Source organism: Mandrillus leucophaeus, unplaced genomic scaffold (genome assembly GCF_000951045.1).
Source record: "Mandrillus leucophaeus isolate KB7577 unplaced genomic scaffold, Mleu.le_1.0 Scaffold115, whole genome shotgun sequence".
Lineage (NCBI taxonomy): Eukaryota > Metazoa > Chordata > Mammalia > Primates > Cercopithecidae > Mandrillus > Mandrillus leucophaeus.
Genome location: NW_012099765.1, coordinates 5,024,000 through 5,041,874, shown reverse-complemented (window position 1 = coordinate 5,041,874; position 17,875 = coordinate 5,024,000). Strand labels below are relative to the sequence as shown.

General features: G+C 41.3%; 1 protein-coding gene across 4 annotated transcripts in view; it reads right to left on the bottom strand.

The window, feature by feature from the left end:
• Positions 1–17,875, bottom strand: part of TENM2 (teneurin transmembrane protein 2) — a 998,748-nt gene that overhangs the window by 319,472 nt on the left and 661,401 nt on the right. For all 4 annotated transcript variants that reach the window (XM_011997828.1, XM_011997839.1, XM_011997846.1 and 1 more), the window contains one exon: positions 8,808–9,042. In XM_011997828.1, coding sequence (XP_011853218.1) covers positions 8,808–9,042 — 235 coding nt within the window. The remainder of the gene's footprint in view (positions 1–8,807; positions 9,043–17,875) is intronic.

Sequence of the window (17,875 nt, the reverse complement as noted above, 5' to 3'; positions counted from 1 at the left end):
TCCTGTAAATGTTAACAAGTAGGGCAATAAACCTAGATTTGTGGTTGTTCACCCATCAGACATTCCACCACCTTATTTTGGGTGTAGGAACTTCCATTGTTTCGTCCCACATGGCTCATAGTTTACTATCTTCCTGAAGTTTTATACTTCTTGAAGGTTACTTTGTCCCTCTATCCCTAGATTCTGAATCTTTAAATGGCCATAATAAAAGTCCCTTCCTACTTCATAGGATTGCTTTCAGGCTTGAGTGAGATAATGCATGTAAAGCATTAATGTTCAGCATATATAATGGTCATGGTGGTCCTCTTCTTTTTCTACAATAGTTATTACATCTCCTCTTCCCTTTCTTTCCTTCCTCTATTCTTCATCTAGTCCATTATAAGTAGCACTTATATCCAGAAACTATTTTTCAAATAATAGTCTGTTAATGTAAAAATAGGCTGACTAATTAACAAACTCTATGGCAGTTCGTAAGCGTGGAGAGGAAAAAGACAGAAAATACTATCTAGTCTTTAAGACCATCATCAACTTTGACAATATCCTGAGTTAAGCCTGGCCACCCAGTCAGCTTCCAGCAAAGCTGTTTATTAGTGGTTTACTATATCAGGGCAGAAGTTTAAATATCTCTATTATATACAGTTTTTATTGACTTTACATATTTTAACCTTTAAAGATTAAGATTGTAGGCATGGTTAAAAATAATCTATAATTCTGCTGGCTGGCAAGATGGCCAAATAGGAACAGCTCTGGTCTGCAGCTCCCAGTGAAATCAATGCAGGAGGCAGTTGATTTCTGCATTTCTAACTGAAATACCAGGCTCATCTCACTGGGACTTGTTAGACAGTAGGTGCAGCCCATGGAGGGCAAGCCGAAGCAGGGCGGGGTATTGCCTCACCCGGGAAGCACAAGGGGTGGGGGAACTCCCTCCTCTAGCCAAGAGAAACCGCGAGGGACTGTGCTATGAGGAACAGTGCATTCCGGTCCAGACACTATACTTTTCGCACGGTCTTCACAACCCACAGACCAGGAGATTCCCTTGGGTGCCTACACCACCAGGGCCCTGGGTTTCAAGCACAAAACTGGGCGGCCGTTTGGGCAGACACTGAGTTAGCTGCAGGAGTTTTTTTATTCATACCTCAGTGGTGCCTGGAATGCTAGCAAGACAGAACCATTCACTCCCCTGGAAAGGGGTCTGAAGCCAGGCAGCCAAGTGGTTTAGCTCAGCAGATCCCACTCCCATGGAGCTCAGCAAACTAAGATCCACTGGCTTGAAATTCTCGCTGCCAGCACAGCAGTCTGAAGTCGACCTCGGATGCTTGAGCTTGGTGGAGGGAGGGGTGTCCGCCATTACTGAGGCTTGAGTAAGTGGTTTTCCCCTCACAGTGTAAACAAAGCCACTGGGAAGTTCGGACTGGGCAGAGCCCACCACAGCTCAGCAAAGCTGCTGTAGCCAGACTACCTCTCTAGATTCCTCCTCTCTGGGCAGGGCATCTCTGAAAGAAAGGCAGCAGCCCCAGTCAGGGGCTTATAGATAAAACTCCCATCTCCCTGGGACAGAGCACCTGGGGGAGGGGGTGGCTGTGGACACAGCTTCAGCAGACTTAAACATTCCCCTCTGCTGGCTCTGAAGGGAGCAGCAGATCTCCCAGCATAGCTCTTGAGCTCTGCTAAAGGACAGACTGCCTCCTCAAGTGGGTCCCTAACCCCCGTGCCTCCTGGCTGGGAGACACCTCCCAGCATGGGTCGACAGACACCTCATACAGGAGGGCTCCAGCTGACATCTGGCGGGTGCCCCTCTGGGTGAAGCTTCCAGAGGAAGGAAGAGGCAGCAATCTTTGCTGTCTGCAGCCTCTGCTGGTGATACCCAGGCAAACAGGGTCTGGAGTGGACCTCCAGCAAACTTCAGCAGACCTGCAGCTGAGGGGCCTGACTGTTAGAAGGAAAACTAACAAACAAAAAGGAATAGCATCACCATCAACAAAAAGGACATCCACTCAAAAATCCCATCTGAAGGTCACCAACATCAAAGACCAGAGGTAGATAAATCCACAAAGATGAGGAAAAAACAGCACAAAAAAGGCTGAAAATTCAAAATACCAGAACACCTCTTCTCCTCCAAAGGATCACAAGTCCTCACCAGCAAGGGAACAAAACTGGATGGAGAATGAATCTGATGAATTCACAAAAGTAGTTTCAGAAGGTGGGGAATAACAAACTCCTTCAAGCTAAAGGAGCATGTTCTAACCCAATGCAAGGAAGCTAATAACCTTGAAAAAAAGGCTACAGGAATTGCTAGCTAGAATAACCAGCTTAGAGAAGAACATAAATGACCCGATGGAGCTGAAAAACACAGCACAAGAACTTCGTGAAGCATACACAAGTATCAATAGCCAAATAGATGAAGTGGAAGAAAGGATATCAGGGACTGAAGATCAACTTAATGAAATAAGCCGTGAAGACAAGATTAGAGAAAAAAGAATGAAAAGGAATGAACTAAGCCTCCAAGAAATATGGGATTATGTGAAAGGACTAAACCTACATTTGATTGGTGTACATGAAAGTGATGGAGAGAATGGAACCAAGTTGGAAAACACTGTTTAGGATATTATCCAGGAGAACTTCCCCAACCTAGCAAGACAGGCCAATTGAATTTCCAATTCAAATTCAGGAAATACAGAGAACACCACAAAGATAATCTTCGAGAAGAGCAACCCCAAGACACATAATTGTCAGATTCACCAAGGTTGAAATGAAGGAAAAAATGTTAAGGGCAGCCAGAGAGAAAGGTCAAATTACCCACAAAGGGAAGGTCATCAGACTAACAGTGGATCTCTCTGCAGACACGCTACAAGCCAGAAGAGAGTGGGGGCTAAAATTCAACATTCTTAAAGAAAAGAATTTTCAACCCAGAATTTCATATCCAGCCAAACTAAGCTTCATAAGTGAAGGAGAAATAAAATCCTTTACAGACAAGCAAATGCTGAGAAATTTTGTCACCACCATGCCTGCCTTACAAGAGCCCCTGAAGGAAGCACTAAACATGGAAAGGATCAACTGGTACCAACCACTGCAAAAACATACCAAATTGTAAAGACCATCAACACTATGAAGAAACTGCATCAACTAATGGGCAAAATAACCAGCTAGCATCATAATGACAGGATCGAATTCACACATAACAATATTAACTCTAAATGTAAAGAGGCTAAATGCCCCAATTAAAAGACACGACTGGCAAATTGGATAAAGAGTCAAGACCCATCTGTGTGCTGTATTCAGGAAACCCATCTCATGTGCAAAGACACACATAGGCTGAAAATAAAGGGATGGAGGAATATCTACCAAGCAAATGGAAAGAAAAAAAAAAAGCAAAAGTTGCAATTCTAGTCTATGATAACACAGACTTTAAACCAACAAAGATTAAAAAAAAGACACAGAAGGGCATTACATAATGATAAAGGGATCAATGTAACAAGAAGAGCTATCTATCCTAAATATATATGCACCCAACACAGGAGCACCCAGATTCATAAAGCAAGTTCTTAGAGATCTGCAAAGAAACTTAGACTCCCACACATTAACAGTGGGTCACTTTAACACCCCACTGTCAATATGAGACAGAACAATGAGACAGAAAATTAAGAAGGATATTCAGGACTTGAACTCAGCTCTGGACCAAGTGGACCTAATAGACATCTACAGAACTCTCCACCCAAAATCAACAGAATATACATTCTTCTCAGTACCACACTGCACTTATTCTAAAATTGACCACATAATCGGAAGTAAAACACTCCTCAGCAAATGCAGAAGAATGAAAATCATAACAAACAGTCTCTCAGACCACAGTGCAATCAAGTGAGAACTCAGGATTAAGAAACTCACTCAAATCCGCACAAGTACATGGAAACTGAACAATCTGCTTCTAAATGACTACTGGGTAAATAACGAAATTAAAGCAGAAATAAATAAGTTCTTTGAAACCAATGACAACAAAGACACAATGTACCAGAATCTCTGGGACGCAGCTAAAGCAGTGTTTACAGGGAAATTTGTAGCACTAAGTGCCCACAGGACAAAGCAGGAAAAATCTAAAATTGATACCCTAGCATCACAATTAAAAGAACTAGAGAAGCAACAGCAAACAAATTCAAAAGCTAACAGAAGAGAAGAAATAAATAAGATCAGAGCAGAACTGAAGGAGATAGAGACATGAAAAACCCTTCAAAAAACTAATGAATCCAGGAGCTGTGTTTTGAGAAGATTAACAAAATAGATAGACTGCTGGCCAGACTAATAAAGAAGAAAAGAGAGAAGAATAGGCACAATAAAAAAATCATAAAGGGGATATCACCACTGATCCCACAGAAATACGAACTATCATCAGAGAATACTATAAACACCTCTAAGCAAATAAACTAGAAAATCTAGAAGAAATGGATAAATTCCTGGACACATACATCCTCCCAAGACTGAACCAGGAAGAAGTCCAATCCCTGAATAGACCAATAACAAGTTCTGAAATTGAGGCAGTAATTAATAGCCTACCAACCAAAAAAAGTCCAGGACCAGATGGATTCACAGCTGAATTCCATCAGAGGTACAAAGAGGAGCTAGTACCATTCCTTCTGAAATTATTCCAAGTAATAGAGAAAGAGCAACTCCTCCCTAACTCATTTTATGAGGCCGGCATCATCCTGATACCAAAATCTGGCAGAGACACAACAAAAAAAGAAAATTTCAGGCCACTATCCCTGATGAACCTCGCTGCAAAAATCCTCAATAACACACTGGCAAACCGAATCCAGCAGCACATCAAAAAGTTTCTCCACCATGATCAAGTTGGTTTCATCCCTGGGATGCGAGGCTGGTTCAATATACACAAATCAATAAATGCAATCCATCACATAAATAGAACTAATGACAAAAACCACACGATTATCTTAATAGATGCAGAAAAGGCCTTCGCTAAAATTTAACACCTCTTCATGCTAAAAACTCTCAATAAACTAGGTATTGATGAAACGTATCCCAAAACAATAAGAGCTATTTATGACAAACCCACAGCCAATATCATACTGAATGGGCAAAAGCTGGAAGCATTCCCTTTGAAAACTGGCACAAGACAAGGATGCCCTCTCTCACCATTCCTGTTACACATAGTACTGGAAGTTCTGGCCAGGGCAGTCAGGCAAGAGAAAGAAATAAAGGGTATTCAAATAGGAAGAGAGGAAATCAAATTGTTTCTGTTTGCTTATGACATGACTGTATATTTAGAAAACCCCATAATCTCAGCCCAAAATTTCCTTAAGGCGATAAGCAACTTCAAGCAAAGTCTCAGGATACAAAGTCAATGTGCAAAAATTACAAGCATATTTATACACCAATAATAGACAAGCAGAAAGCCAAATCATGAGTGAACTCCCATTCACAATTGCTACAAAGGGAATAAAATACCTAGGAATATGACTTACAAAGGATGTGAAGGACCTCTTCAAGAAGGACTACAAACCACTGCCCAAGGAAATAAGAGAGGACACAAATCAATGGAAAAGCATTCCATGCTCGTGGATAGAAAGAACCTATATAGTGAAAATGGCCATACTGCCCAAAGTAATTTATAGATTCAATGCTATCCCCATCAAGTTACCACTGACTTTTTTCACAGAATTAGAAAAAACTACTTTAAATTTAATATGAAACCAACAAAGAGCCCACATAGCCAAGACAATCCTAAACAAAAAGAACAAAACTGGAGTCATCATGCTACATGTTCAAACTATACTACAAGGCTACAGTAACCAAAACAGCATGGTACTGGTACCAAAACAGATATATAGACCAATAGAACAGAACAGAGGCCTCAGAAATAATGCCACACATCTACAACCATCTAATCTTTGACAAACCTGACAGAAACAAGCAATGGTGAAAGGATTCCTTGTTTAATAAATGGTGTTGGAAAAACTGGCTAGCTGTATTCAGAAAACTGACATTGGACCCCTTCCTTATACCTTATACAAAAATTAACTCAAGATGATTTAAAGACTTAAACACAAAACCTAAAACCATAAAAACCCTAGAATAAAATCTAGGAAATACCATTCAGGACATAGGCATAGGCAAAGACTTCCTGACAAAAACACAAAAAACAATGGCAAAGAAAGCCAAAATTGACAAATGGAATCTAATTAAACTGAAGAGCTTCCCCACAGCAAAAGAAACTATCATCAGAGTGAACAGGCAACCTACTGAATGGGAGAAAATTTTTGCCATCTATCCATCTGACAAAGGGCTATATCCAGAAATTTGTTAAGAAACTTAAACAAATTTACAAGAAAAAAGCAAACAACCCCATCAAAAAGTGGGTGAAGGATATGAACAGACACTTCTAAAAAGAAGACATTTATGTGGCCAATAACCATATAAAAAAAAGCTCATGATCACTGGTCATTAGAGAAATGCAAATCAAAACCACAATGAGATACCATCTCATGCCAGTTAGAATGGCGATCATTGAAAGTCAGGAAACAACAGATGCTGGAGAGGATGTGGAGAAATAGGAACACTTTTACACTGTTGGTGGGAGTGTAAATTAGTTCAACCATTGTGGAAGACAGTGTGGTGATTCCTCAAGGATCTAGAACCTGAAATACCATTTGACCCAGCAATCCCGTTACTGGGTATATACCCCAAAGGATTATAAATCATTCTGCTATAAAGACACATACACACATATGTTTTATTGCAGCACTATTCACAATAGCAAAGACTTGAAACCAACCCACATGCCCTCAGTGAGAGACTGGATAAAAAAAAATGTGGTCCATATACACCATGGAATACTATGCAGCCACAAAAAAGGGAGTTCATGTCCTTTGCAGGGACATGGATGAAGCCAGAAACCATCATTCTCAGCAAACTAACAAAGGAACAGAAAACCAAACAGCACATGTTCTCATTCGTAAGTGGGAGCTGAACAATAAGAACACATGGACACAGGAGGGGAACATCACACACTGGGGCCTGTGAGGGGGTAGGGGGCTAGGGGAGGGAGAGCATTAGGAGATATACCTAATGTAGATAAGGGGTTGATGGGTGCAGCAAACAACCATGGTACGTGTATACCTATGTAACAAACCCACACGTTCTGCACATGTATCCCAGAACTTAAAGTATAATAAATTTTTTCAAAAGCATAATACTCGATAGGTAGTTTTTCATTCCTTGATTTGGAATGTTTTTAATATTTGAACCAAACATGCACTCCAAAACTGCACCTAATTATATTCTTAATATCATTAAATACCCAATCCATGTTTAAATTACCCCAGTTGTCTCAACGACAGATTTTTCACGTTAGTTTGGATTAACAGTCAAACTGATGTGGTTGTTATAAGGTTTACTTTGTTATGTAACCATTCTTTGTGTGAGAGCCTGTGTGTGTGTGTGTGTGCATGTGCATGTTAGGTAATTTTTTGCAGAGGAAAATAATAATATGCAGCACTCTTTGTATTTTGCTTAGTGCTTCATTTTGTGTCATTTTATTTATTTCTGTACCAATTCTTTTAAACTAATGTTGAGATCAAGGATATTTATTAGCTTAGGTTCATTCTTTTAGTTTCTTTTAATAAAGCAAAAATTCTTTTAAAAAAATCCCCTATAATAGTCAGAAAATAAAATTAAAATTTGGAGTGATTATAGTGACAAAGATGTATAATATATTAATTTTCAGGATCTTATAAAAAAACAAAAAATTATAGATAAGAAACAACTCCAAATGCTATGACTTTCAAAATTGCTTCCAGCTGTGTGCAGAGAATTCACCGGCCGTCATCAGAAAGATTACAGATTATTTCTGTCTTTCCTCAAACCTAAGTTATTAAAGTTTAAAATCTATTTGGGAACTTTTTGAAGGGTCAGTATGAATTAGCCCTCCTCTCTGTTCAGTCTCCATGGTTCTTCCAGGCAAGGAAACAATAGCATTTAAAACATACCAACCAAGAATGTGCCTGGGGATAGAGCAGCAAGGCTGTTTCAGAGTCTGGCCAACCCACACACAGCCTTCCCTGTCAACGACATCCCAACCCGTCCATACCCTGACTGACAGGTCTTCTTTCAGGTCACTAAGGTGTATATGGTTTTGGAGAACAGAACCGAAGGTGAAAAAAGGACAGAAGCAAAGGAAAACAAAACAAAGCCAGACCTGGAGATCATTTTCAAACTCTTCCCTCCTCATATAAGTGCTGCCCCTTTTTTCTTGTTTGTTTTTATACATTATTGTTTGCCCCACAGGCATCAAGCTGTTAGTGTGTACAGGAGGGATTAAAGTGAGACTGCATGTTGGATGAAATATAAATTTAAATTATACTTCTGTCAATTTGGAATCAGGGATTGTTTCTCAAGGTCTCCCCAAACACTTAATTTCAAATGAGTCTTCATTTATTACTTCAAGAAAGGCCAAATGCATAATTTATCAGCAGCTTTCAGTCAATATACCCTTATAAGCATGTTTCCCATGAGCCTTCGAGTAAAAATATGTTATGCTAATTCTATTAGTTGGGTACACAAGAGCTATCTAAGAAAGTAAACAAGCTTTAAAAGGAGACACATGTGAACAAAGAAATACCTGTCAACCTACTGCCCAGGGTCAAATTACCAAGGGAACAAGGAGGTGGTAAAGTTGTCTCATTATTTATGCCCAGCGTGTCTCTCCGACTGGAACTCTGAGACACCCAGTGGCTCTGTGTGGTGACTCAGGGGTAAGGTGACACTGAGTGTGACTGTGAGCTGGAGAGGGGACTTACCGGGTCTCCAGTGGCACGTTGCTGTTTAGCACCCAGCTGTCCTGAAGCTGAACGGACTCTGGTGTGGTGGCCAGGTCATTGGGCGCTGGGGCCGGGGCGTGGATCTGACTCCGCCGGTTGGTCAGTGAGTTCCTGTTGAGGGAGTTGGCAGATGAGTGGTGATGGGACAGCGTGTGGTTGTGAGGGGGTGGGAGAGGGGGCCTCAGAGTCGACTGGCTGTGGTGGTTTGGAGGACCTGGAAAAAAAAGGAGAAATGACTGTCAGTGTCTGCAGATTCCAGTCTCAGGCACTCTGCAAACCTCTGGAGAAGAGTTTGAAACCAAAGTCTCCAAGCTGACAACTGCTGAAAGCCGCAAGCGAGAGCGACAGATAAGACTGCAGCAGGCATCCCGGAGTTAGTTACAAATAAATAATTGGCTTTGATTTGCATTGATCCACACACATCAAATGAAGAATAATGAGAGACTAGTTTAGCAAAACCAGGTGGATAAGGGCTGACCAGAGGAATTACTTGAAACATATTAATACTGTAATGAAAGTAACATGACATTCAAGGCTGATCACTGCCGTAGCAAGTCCCTATTCCCTTTCCAGGTAAACTAGTACACTGTACACATTCTTTTCAAAAATTTTATCTTTTGAAGATATGAAGAATATGGCACACTCTACGTCAGGGCGTAGCACCTTTAAATACCTGTAGGGACCAGGCAGGAGGGTGGAGTGGGCTAGCTATGGACTGAGCTGAGGTGGAGAGGCTAGGGGGCAGCCCTCACTCAGCACCAGGTCAATCTGGTCACATGGGAATGAGGGACAGAGCTCAAGGCAGCCGTAATTTCTAGTTTCTCTAGAAAAGCTGGAAATCTGGACTTGTAGATAAAATTTCCTAGTTTTTAGAGATGCTGACAACTCAAAATAAGATTTATATATATGTATGTGTGTGTACACACATATTTGTGTGTATATGTATAATATACACAATATATATAAACTATCTATCTATCTATCTATCTATCTATCTATCTATCTATCTATCTATCTATCTATCTTTTTAAATGAGAGTGAACAAAACACACCTGTGAGCCCGCTCAGCTCAGCAGGTTGCTAACTTCTCTCCTCCGAGAGATGAACCCCGAGGACTCAGTCTCTGGAGAAGGTCATGGCAGATGTTTTCAAGCCATGACCCTGACTCCAAATGGCATCCTGCGTTTTTTTAGATAACAAAATCCTCTATCCTTGCAGGAAAAACAAAGGCGAGCTTTCCCTTGGAAAATACCCGCTTGTAGATATCGCTGTCTCTGACAACTCCACACAAGGTTTTCCTAGCAACCGATTCTGAATCTACAAAATGAAATATTTTAAGCATAATGAAAATGAAAGTAGTTCGCTATGCGATGAAGCCTATAATTTCGTTTTAATGGATGCTGAAACATGACTTTTAATTTGTGTCCTTTGAGAAAGTTTATTTTTTGAAGCTTCCAGTCAGGGCTGGCAGCTCACCAGGTGACTGCTGAGCCTTGTCATTTTTGGCCCCTGCCAACTTTAAAAATCCTCAGCCCCTGCTGTCCTGGCTTTAAGAAGTTGGCTCAAGTCATTTAAACAAGCAATTTGACACAAATTTCAACTACTTGTCTCCTTATGTGGCCGGGCTACATCTCCAAAAGGTGTAATCTACATTCTGGGGTTCCTGTGCCGGCTGCAGAAACATTCTGAAGAAAAGACAACATGTCAAGAAGATACTAGGTTTGGAGAGCATCCTGACCAACAAAAACAAGAAGGAAACATACGGAGGAAACAGGTTCCTTGAAGTTTGCATCTCTAGGTTGAAATTACTTGGGTGTTTTTTTTTTTTTTCTTTGTGATGTTTAGAAAAGGACAGTGACAACAAAAACCCAGTGGGAAATACCACCGTACAGTTGTATAGATTTTAAATCGTGTCCTCCAAATGAACCTGTAATTCCTATTTTACATTATGCATCAGTGACATTTTAAATATATCTTTGGGGGAGTTTCATAGCTGTAGCAGGCTATTATATTTCCTGGCATTGTTGTCTGTCTAGTAATGTATTATTACATAGTTATTTAGCATTTGTCTGTCTCATATTAGTGGAAAGAGGTGGGAAAGGGGGGGTGAAATGATGTAATAATGATCCTTCAGGGATGCTATCCAAGCCCTTCGCACACACGGTTAATGAATTCTCATGCCTTTCTTTCCCCTTCTCTCAACTCGCATCCAAGTGGTGTCATTATTCGCCATTAGTTAGGTAATTACGAGACTTGCTTCAGGAAGATGGAGTGGGTCAGTGCACAAGTGAGAACCTGCCCTCCCCAGCCCTAAGTCCTAACTTTCCATTTCCCTCTGTCCTTGCCCCCCACACTCCCCTCTCCAGACCACACACTCTTCTAAAGCACAAAGAGGCCATGTGAAGGATTTAATTCCCTAAATGAGATACCAGACCCTCCTGCTTCCTGTTGATTCACTCTGAGCTAAGTTCTCCTTGTCTACTCCAGCTTGTGTGGCCCTCGTGAGGTCCATCTGTGTTGTGCGTGGGCAGAATTCCTGCGGTTGCTTGTGTGCTTCTCTTCCCTCTGGGAAGAGAAGCTCTGACCTGGGTGCTATGTGTTGTGTTCCAAATAAAATGAATTGGGAGTTTTCCAGTTAACCAGAAGAGACGTCAAGTTCTCTTTTCATTTATCCTAATGAGAAGGCATAGAGCTTCCTTGGGGAAATGGAGAAGGAAGAGTAAGGGAAGATGGAAGAATACTTAATTCTCCACTCACCCAGCCCTCCTATGAAGCAACATATTTCATTGCAAATAAATCAAATTATTGACAGCAACAAAAACAAAAATTATCCAGCATTCTCAGTATTGGAAGACATTCTCCTCCTAACTGTTGCTCATTTTCACCACGGCATTGATTATATTTGCTCATTTATCTATCTATCCTGAAGTCATATTTTCCAACGAGGTGCAGGAGGCAGAAGGAAAAGACAATTACAATACAGAGTGGTAAATGTGACCCCTGGGATATATACAGAAGAATGTGGGAACATCTAGAAGGGGCATTTAGTTAGAGGTTAGGAGACAAAATCTACAGAACTGGGTTCAAGAATTGAGTCTGCCACTTTCTAGTTGTGTGAACCTGGGCATGCTACCTCATTTCTTTCATTCTCAGCTTACTCATCGGCCAACTGGTGAAAACAGCAGTAACTACCCGCTAAGGTTGCTGTGAAAGTTAGAGAGGAAGGATGAATGTAAAGTGCTAAGCATGCTGCCTGATGGCTGGCAAGTCCTTGAAAACCAAGTGCAGAGAACAGTGATGGGTTCTTTCAGGGATGAAAGGATGGATAAGACATAACCGCAGCTCTCAGGGAGCCCAGATTTGAGTAGGAAAATTAAATCCAAATTTCATCTATCTAGGGCAGATGTCACAGACTGACAGCCCTCAAGCAGAATATTATCAAAAATTCAAAGCTGAGATTTTGCATAGTGTTCCAGATTTCTGACTTCTCTTGAAAGGAAAACCAAACCCCAAATAAGGAGTCTGTATCCTCTCAAAACAACTGGGTAGAGCTGAATGCTGTGAAGGGTGGGGTGGCTTATCTGATTTGCCATCAACCCCAGCGATCCCCGTTCTCTTAACCTAGCTGGCTGTATGCATTTACATTTACTGACACCTAATAGTATGTTTTTGACTCCTAGTTTCACTCAGGTGCCCTGGCATTCGGTGTAAGTAACGTACCTCTAGTATGAAACACCTCTGTTACAACAAATGATCACAAGCAACTTTTTGTATTTCTCACTTTTCACTACAGTCATCCAACACACTTGCTGGGTGGGAAGGTTTTTCTGTTTCAAAAATGCAAACAATGGCTGACAACATGCCTTCTTGCTTTCCGAAAAGTCAAAATACACGAAAAGCTCTTCTGTAAAGCAACTGATATCTTCAACCTACTCTGATGGGAGATGAATAACTCAGCTTGATGAAGGAAGCCTCATGTCCACTGTAAGTTCCATACATTTATTGGGTTTAATTAATGTGCATATTATTAAGAGCTCTTCTTTTACATAAATATGAAATCACATAGTAATGCAATTTAAAGATAAGAAACTATGTAATGTAAATTCTTACACAGTATCAACCTAATCAGTATGCTATTAGTAGACAAAAGGCAACTGTCATTAATATATTACTGCTGACCTGATACTGCACCTGAGGTACCTTCAGTCCAGAACCTGGAATTTATTTTTAGGTGCTGCTTGGCTTTTAGTTCTAGGAAGAAGGAACTGTCTTGTTGGCTCTTTACTAAAAACCAGGGGAGGTCTAGGTAAGGCTCCTGGAAAAGACAAGTGAATTTATAGAGAAGGTGTTTCCTGTGTGTTTAAAAATCAAGGGCTTGAATGAGCACTGCTGTTTGTCCTGCTAAAGAATTGTCTGTGCTTCTGTGCTTTTAGATTTTCTGTGGGACAGTTGCCGCCAGTTGATTTTGAGAGGGATGACAGTCACATATCTGTCCTTCCTAAATGCCTACTGGTTGGCAGTGAAACTTGAGAAAAATGAAGCAGTGCTTCTTTGTTGAGTCACAATACCAATTCCAATAAAGTCAGATGTGGAAAGTGAAAAACCTTGGAATATCAACTTTTGTGTTGACTCCATTAGAGTTGCTCATACATCATGGGGAAACAATCAATGTCCACATTTTAAACAACATATAAAGGGAGAATTTCCGGGGCTCTAAGGAAGAAATTGTTAATAATCGACTATTGTTGTTGCACTCTGCCTAAATAAACAGCTGGAGGACGTGTCTACTCTAGCCAAGGGTCGACAAATAGATGGGGTGGGAAAGCAGAGACAAATTAAACCAGACTTGTCTTGCGCCATAGTCTTCACCAATTTTTCCTGGTGATTAGAAATGATGATAAAATATGTGAAAGAAAAAAAATAAAAGTAAGGGCCTGCCTAGCTGCTAATAAATCACTCATTCCTGGGAATGGCATGCCAATGGGTGGTCTTTAACATTTTCAACTCCCTCAGACCCTCAGATGACCAATTAACCACAAACTCTTTGCCTTCTTCTCCTGAACCACCTCTTGGGGCAAGTTACATCTTGATAGCAATTTAAAGATTCTAAAAGAGGAGATGGTGTTGGCAGAAACTTGGGAATCTCTGGTTGATGATAACTGGCACCAGGACATCCTGTTCAAATTTGACCTTGAATTGGCCAGAGGGAATTGGGGGTGAGGAATTTCAAGAATAACAGTGTCTGGTTAGACCTAAGGAGGACAGAGTCTATTGCAGATGTTCAGGCTAGTGATTGGCTTTGAATCTCTGCTTGGCCACTGACCAGATGTGTGGCCACTGGAAAGTGATATATTTTTCTTTCTGAGTCTGTTTATTCACTTGTAAAATGGATACAGTAATTTTACTTCTCATACATGATTGTTAGGAGAATCGAATGGAAATATATTTTTAAGGAGCCTAGCACAATTCTTGGTACATAGCAAGCTATTAATACATATTATTATGATTATTTGATGTAATTAATCATTCTGATAATAATAATGGCGGCTATAGCAACTATGACTCTGAGGAAAATGATGAGTACCTCCTAGGGCACGGTGGGCCCTACTTTTCCAAGTTCTTTGAAATGGCAGCTCTTGGAGGGGGATATTCAATGAACATGTGGCTGCAAAATCATCAACCTCTGACCTCTCCATCTTCAAATTCAGCCGGCAGGAGGGCAGAGTGACTAAGTGACATGGCCAGGAGCTATTAACAGACAGTCTCAAGAGTGTCTCTCTGAGAGCCCACACAAATAAAACTTGGGATTCAGAAATGCTCCATTTCCATAAACAAAACAGTTGATGCTGATGGTAACAAAATGATAATATTGACCATAGCCGCCATGAGTTAAGTTCTCCTTGTGTGTCGGGTACTGTGCTAAGTGTTGTACATAAATCATTTCAATATTTTCCCACTTACTCCTAGGGTACAGGTCATTTATCATGCCCATTTCACAGATCCAGTAAGTCAGGTTCAGAGGGGTTAAGTAATGCACCAAATGTCATATAGCTCAGTAAGTGGTAGAGCTGGTACATGATCCCAGGGTCTCTTCCCCTCCCAGCCATATGTGAAGGAACCCAAAGCCAGAACACAGGCACACAGGGAGGAAACAGGTCCCCTGACCTTGCTCATATATGCCTAGCAAATACAGAGGAAAACAGACTTGACTCATTTCTTTGCACATTTGCTTAAATGGCAGAATCCAGTCTTGTGAGAAACTGGAGGGAATCGCCCACCTCAAAGCTCTGCACCACCTCACGGATGCTGCTTGAATCAGGAGAAATAGGCCAGAACAGCCAAACTGCAGTGCAATCTCTTTTCTATGCCTTCCCAAAGGCCATCCCCAAACTTCCTCCACTGTGCCTCATCCCTGGCTCCCCTAACCAGCGGCGTGAGGGGCGGCATGAGGAATGAACAGCAATTAGGCCTGTCAGGGGTAGAACCAAGGGCACACTCCATCCCAGCTTGTCCTGTCCTGCTCTGACCAGAAGTACTTTGCCAACAGCCCGGGGGTGGAGGGAATAGGTCCAAATCCAGCCTCCTCTCATATTTAGAGAGATTTCCTTATTTGTCTCTAGGTATTGGGCACTTTGGACATTGAGCTTGCTTCTTCCTTCTGTCTTAACACCTACAGAATGACTTATCTCCTAAAGAATGGATTTGCATTTTTTGTTACGGACACACATACGGTATTGCTGGCTTCACGGGGCAGGTGACTTGTCCGTAGTCTTTCTTGGATCTGGTCACTACTATCACAAGCTGCAGTTGCAGCTTTTCCACATTTCAGAGTGGAGGAGAGACAAGAAGGGGGATGAAGGAGTGAGTCAAGGTCTAGCCTCCTCCTCATCTCCCTAGCGGCTGGCTCCAGCTCCAGCCAGTGCCTCTGGCCTAGGTTACACGGTCCTGTATCAGGGGGCTGTCCTTGAAGGAAGCATCCTACTCAGCCTGAACAGAGGGCAGAGAAAGAAAGGGCTGTGCTTGCCTGTAAGGAATGATTTATAGCTCTCTTTCTTACACAAAATATATGACCTCAGAGAAAAACATTCCAAATGTATTCGCAATGACACACAGATCAACACTGCATAGCGGAACATGGGAATTACAGTCACAAGGAGCAATCATTTGCAGGCTCAGAATCCAAAGTTTTCCTCAGCTCTGCTACCTTCATAAAGGACTAGGGTCTGCAGGGACATCTTAGATCACCTAAGTCCAATAGCTCCCATTTAATAAGCGCCAACTATGTGATAAGCACTCTACATATTTCATCTTATTTAAAACTTACAATAACCTTTAAAGCACTTTAAAGTAGATATTGCTCTCCACTTTAAAGATGAGGAGACCAAGGTGCAGGGAGGTTAAGTAATATAATTCTCTCTCCTTAAATTTTGTATTTAACTGTAATATATCTGTGCCCCCCTGGGTGCTTGCTTTGCGCACTGCTTACATTTCTTTTGTAATGCTGAGCATATGATTTTATATTATTTTTGGACTATCCTGTGCTCTCCACGAGATCATGAGCTCCTCCATTAAAAATAGTCTCTCAGTCATCTGTATATCCCAGCATAAGGCTACAGTGCCTGGTATAAAACTACTGGTGATGGATGAATGAATGAATGAATGAATGAATGAATGGACAAATCATGTCCCTGGGGGTTATATTCAGAGTCTCAGAGGACAGGGATCAGAGTAGATTTCTGCCTCTATCTCTTGTACATTCTAGTTGATTGCTGGAATCAATGATGCCCTCCCACTTAATTCCCTCATTCCTGTTACCTCTAAGGCTCCTTTAACAGGGAGATGGTTAGACACAGAGGGAAGGTGACTTCAAACTCCTCCATCTTTGATTGTGTTTTGGTTGTTTTTCCTGGCACTTGCTGCCTGATCACCTCTTCTGCTTTTTAAAAATAACAGTTTTACTGAGATATCATACAATCCAGCTTTTAAAAATACACATTTCAGTGTTTCTTTAGTATATTCAACAAGATAGGCAACCATCACCATTATCTAATTTTAAAACATTTTTATCACCCTCAAAGGATACACCATACCATTCAGCAGTCACGGCCCAGTCCCTTCCTCCCTCCCATAGCCTCTGGCAAATGTCAGTCTACTCTCTGTTCCCACGGATTTGCCAATCCTGGACATTTCATCGAAATGGCAATTCCCTCTGTTTATTATAACCACGACATCTGTCTGTTGCAGAGCTCCATCAGAGTCAAAGTTCAATCTCAAACGGGGCACACTGCCTAGCACTTATAAAGATCTTCCCCTGGCATCCTGAAGCATGTCCCCTGGAGGCCTTTTTTTTTTTTTGGCTGAGACCCTGCTGCTGTTCATATTTTTCAGATGGAGATTGTTAGGTGATGGCATTTGAGAGCCAGTTGCACATGTGAATGTCTGAGGGAAAGCCTGGAATTTGTTCTAGCGGTTCAGGCATGGCTGTAATCACCTAGCCAGGCACAGGCAGGGACATTTGTGGGAGGGGAAAGGAGAAAGGAGAAGGGGACTCTTGAACTGGGTACCAAGTCAGTAGCTGCCCTTGGGTTAAGAGCTTAATAGTTATTGTGAATTTGGGACCATCCCACCTCAGTAGGGCATGTTCTTACACATGAGGGTCAGAAAGGGATTTTAATCGTAGTTGCCACATCATTTGACTATTGCCCCTATACTCATTCTTTGCCTTCCTAAATCATCAGGAAAGTATTACTTGAGATCAATGTCAACTCCGTTAGCTACTTTCCAAGTGACAAAGACAAAATAAAAAAGACCACTTGAAATACTTGAGAAGAACCCTTCTAAAGAGAAGATTTTATTACACAGTTACGTCTGAGCAATGCCTATTTGAGCATTTCAATAAATCTACATTACCCTAGGTATTTTGGCATCCTCTGGGAGAGGAAAGCCTATCAGTAGAAAGTAATGATTTTGGGTTTTTCAATTGCCCTAAGGATCTTGACAATACTATTAAGACCCATGCACTCCCTGTCGAGAAGTTTAGGAGTGAA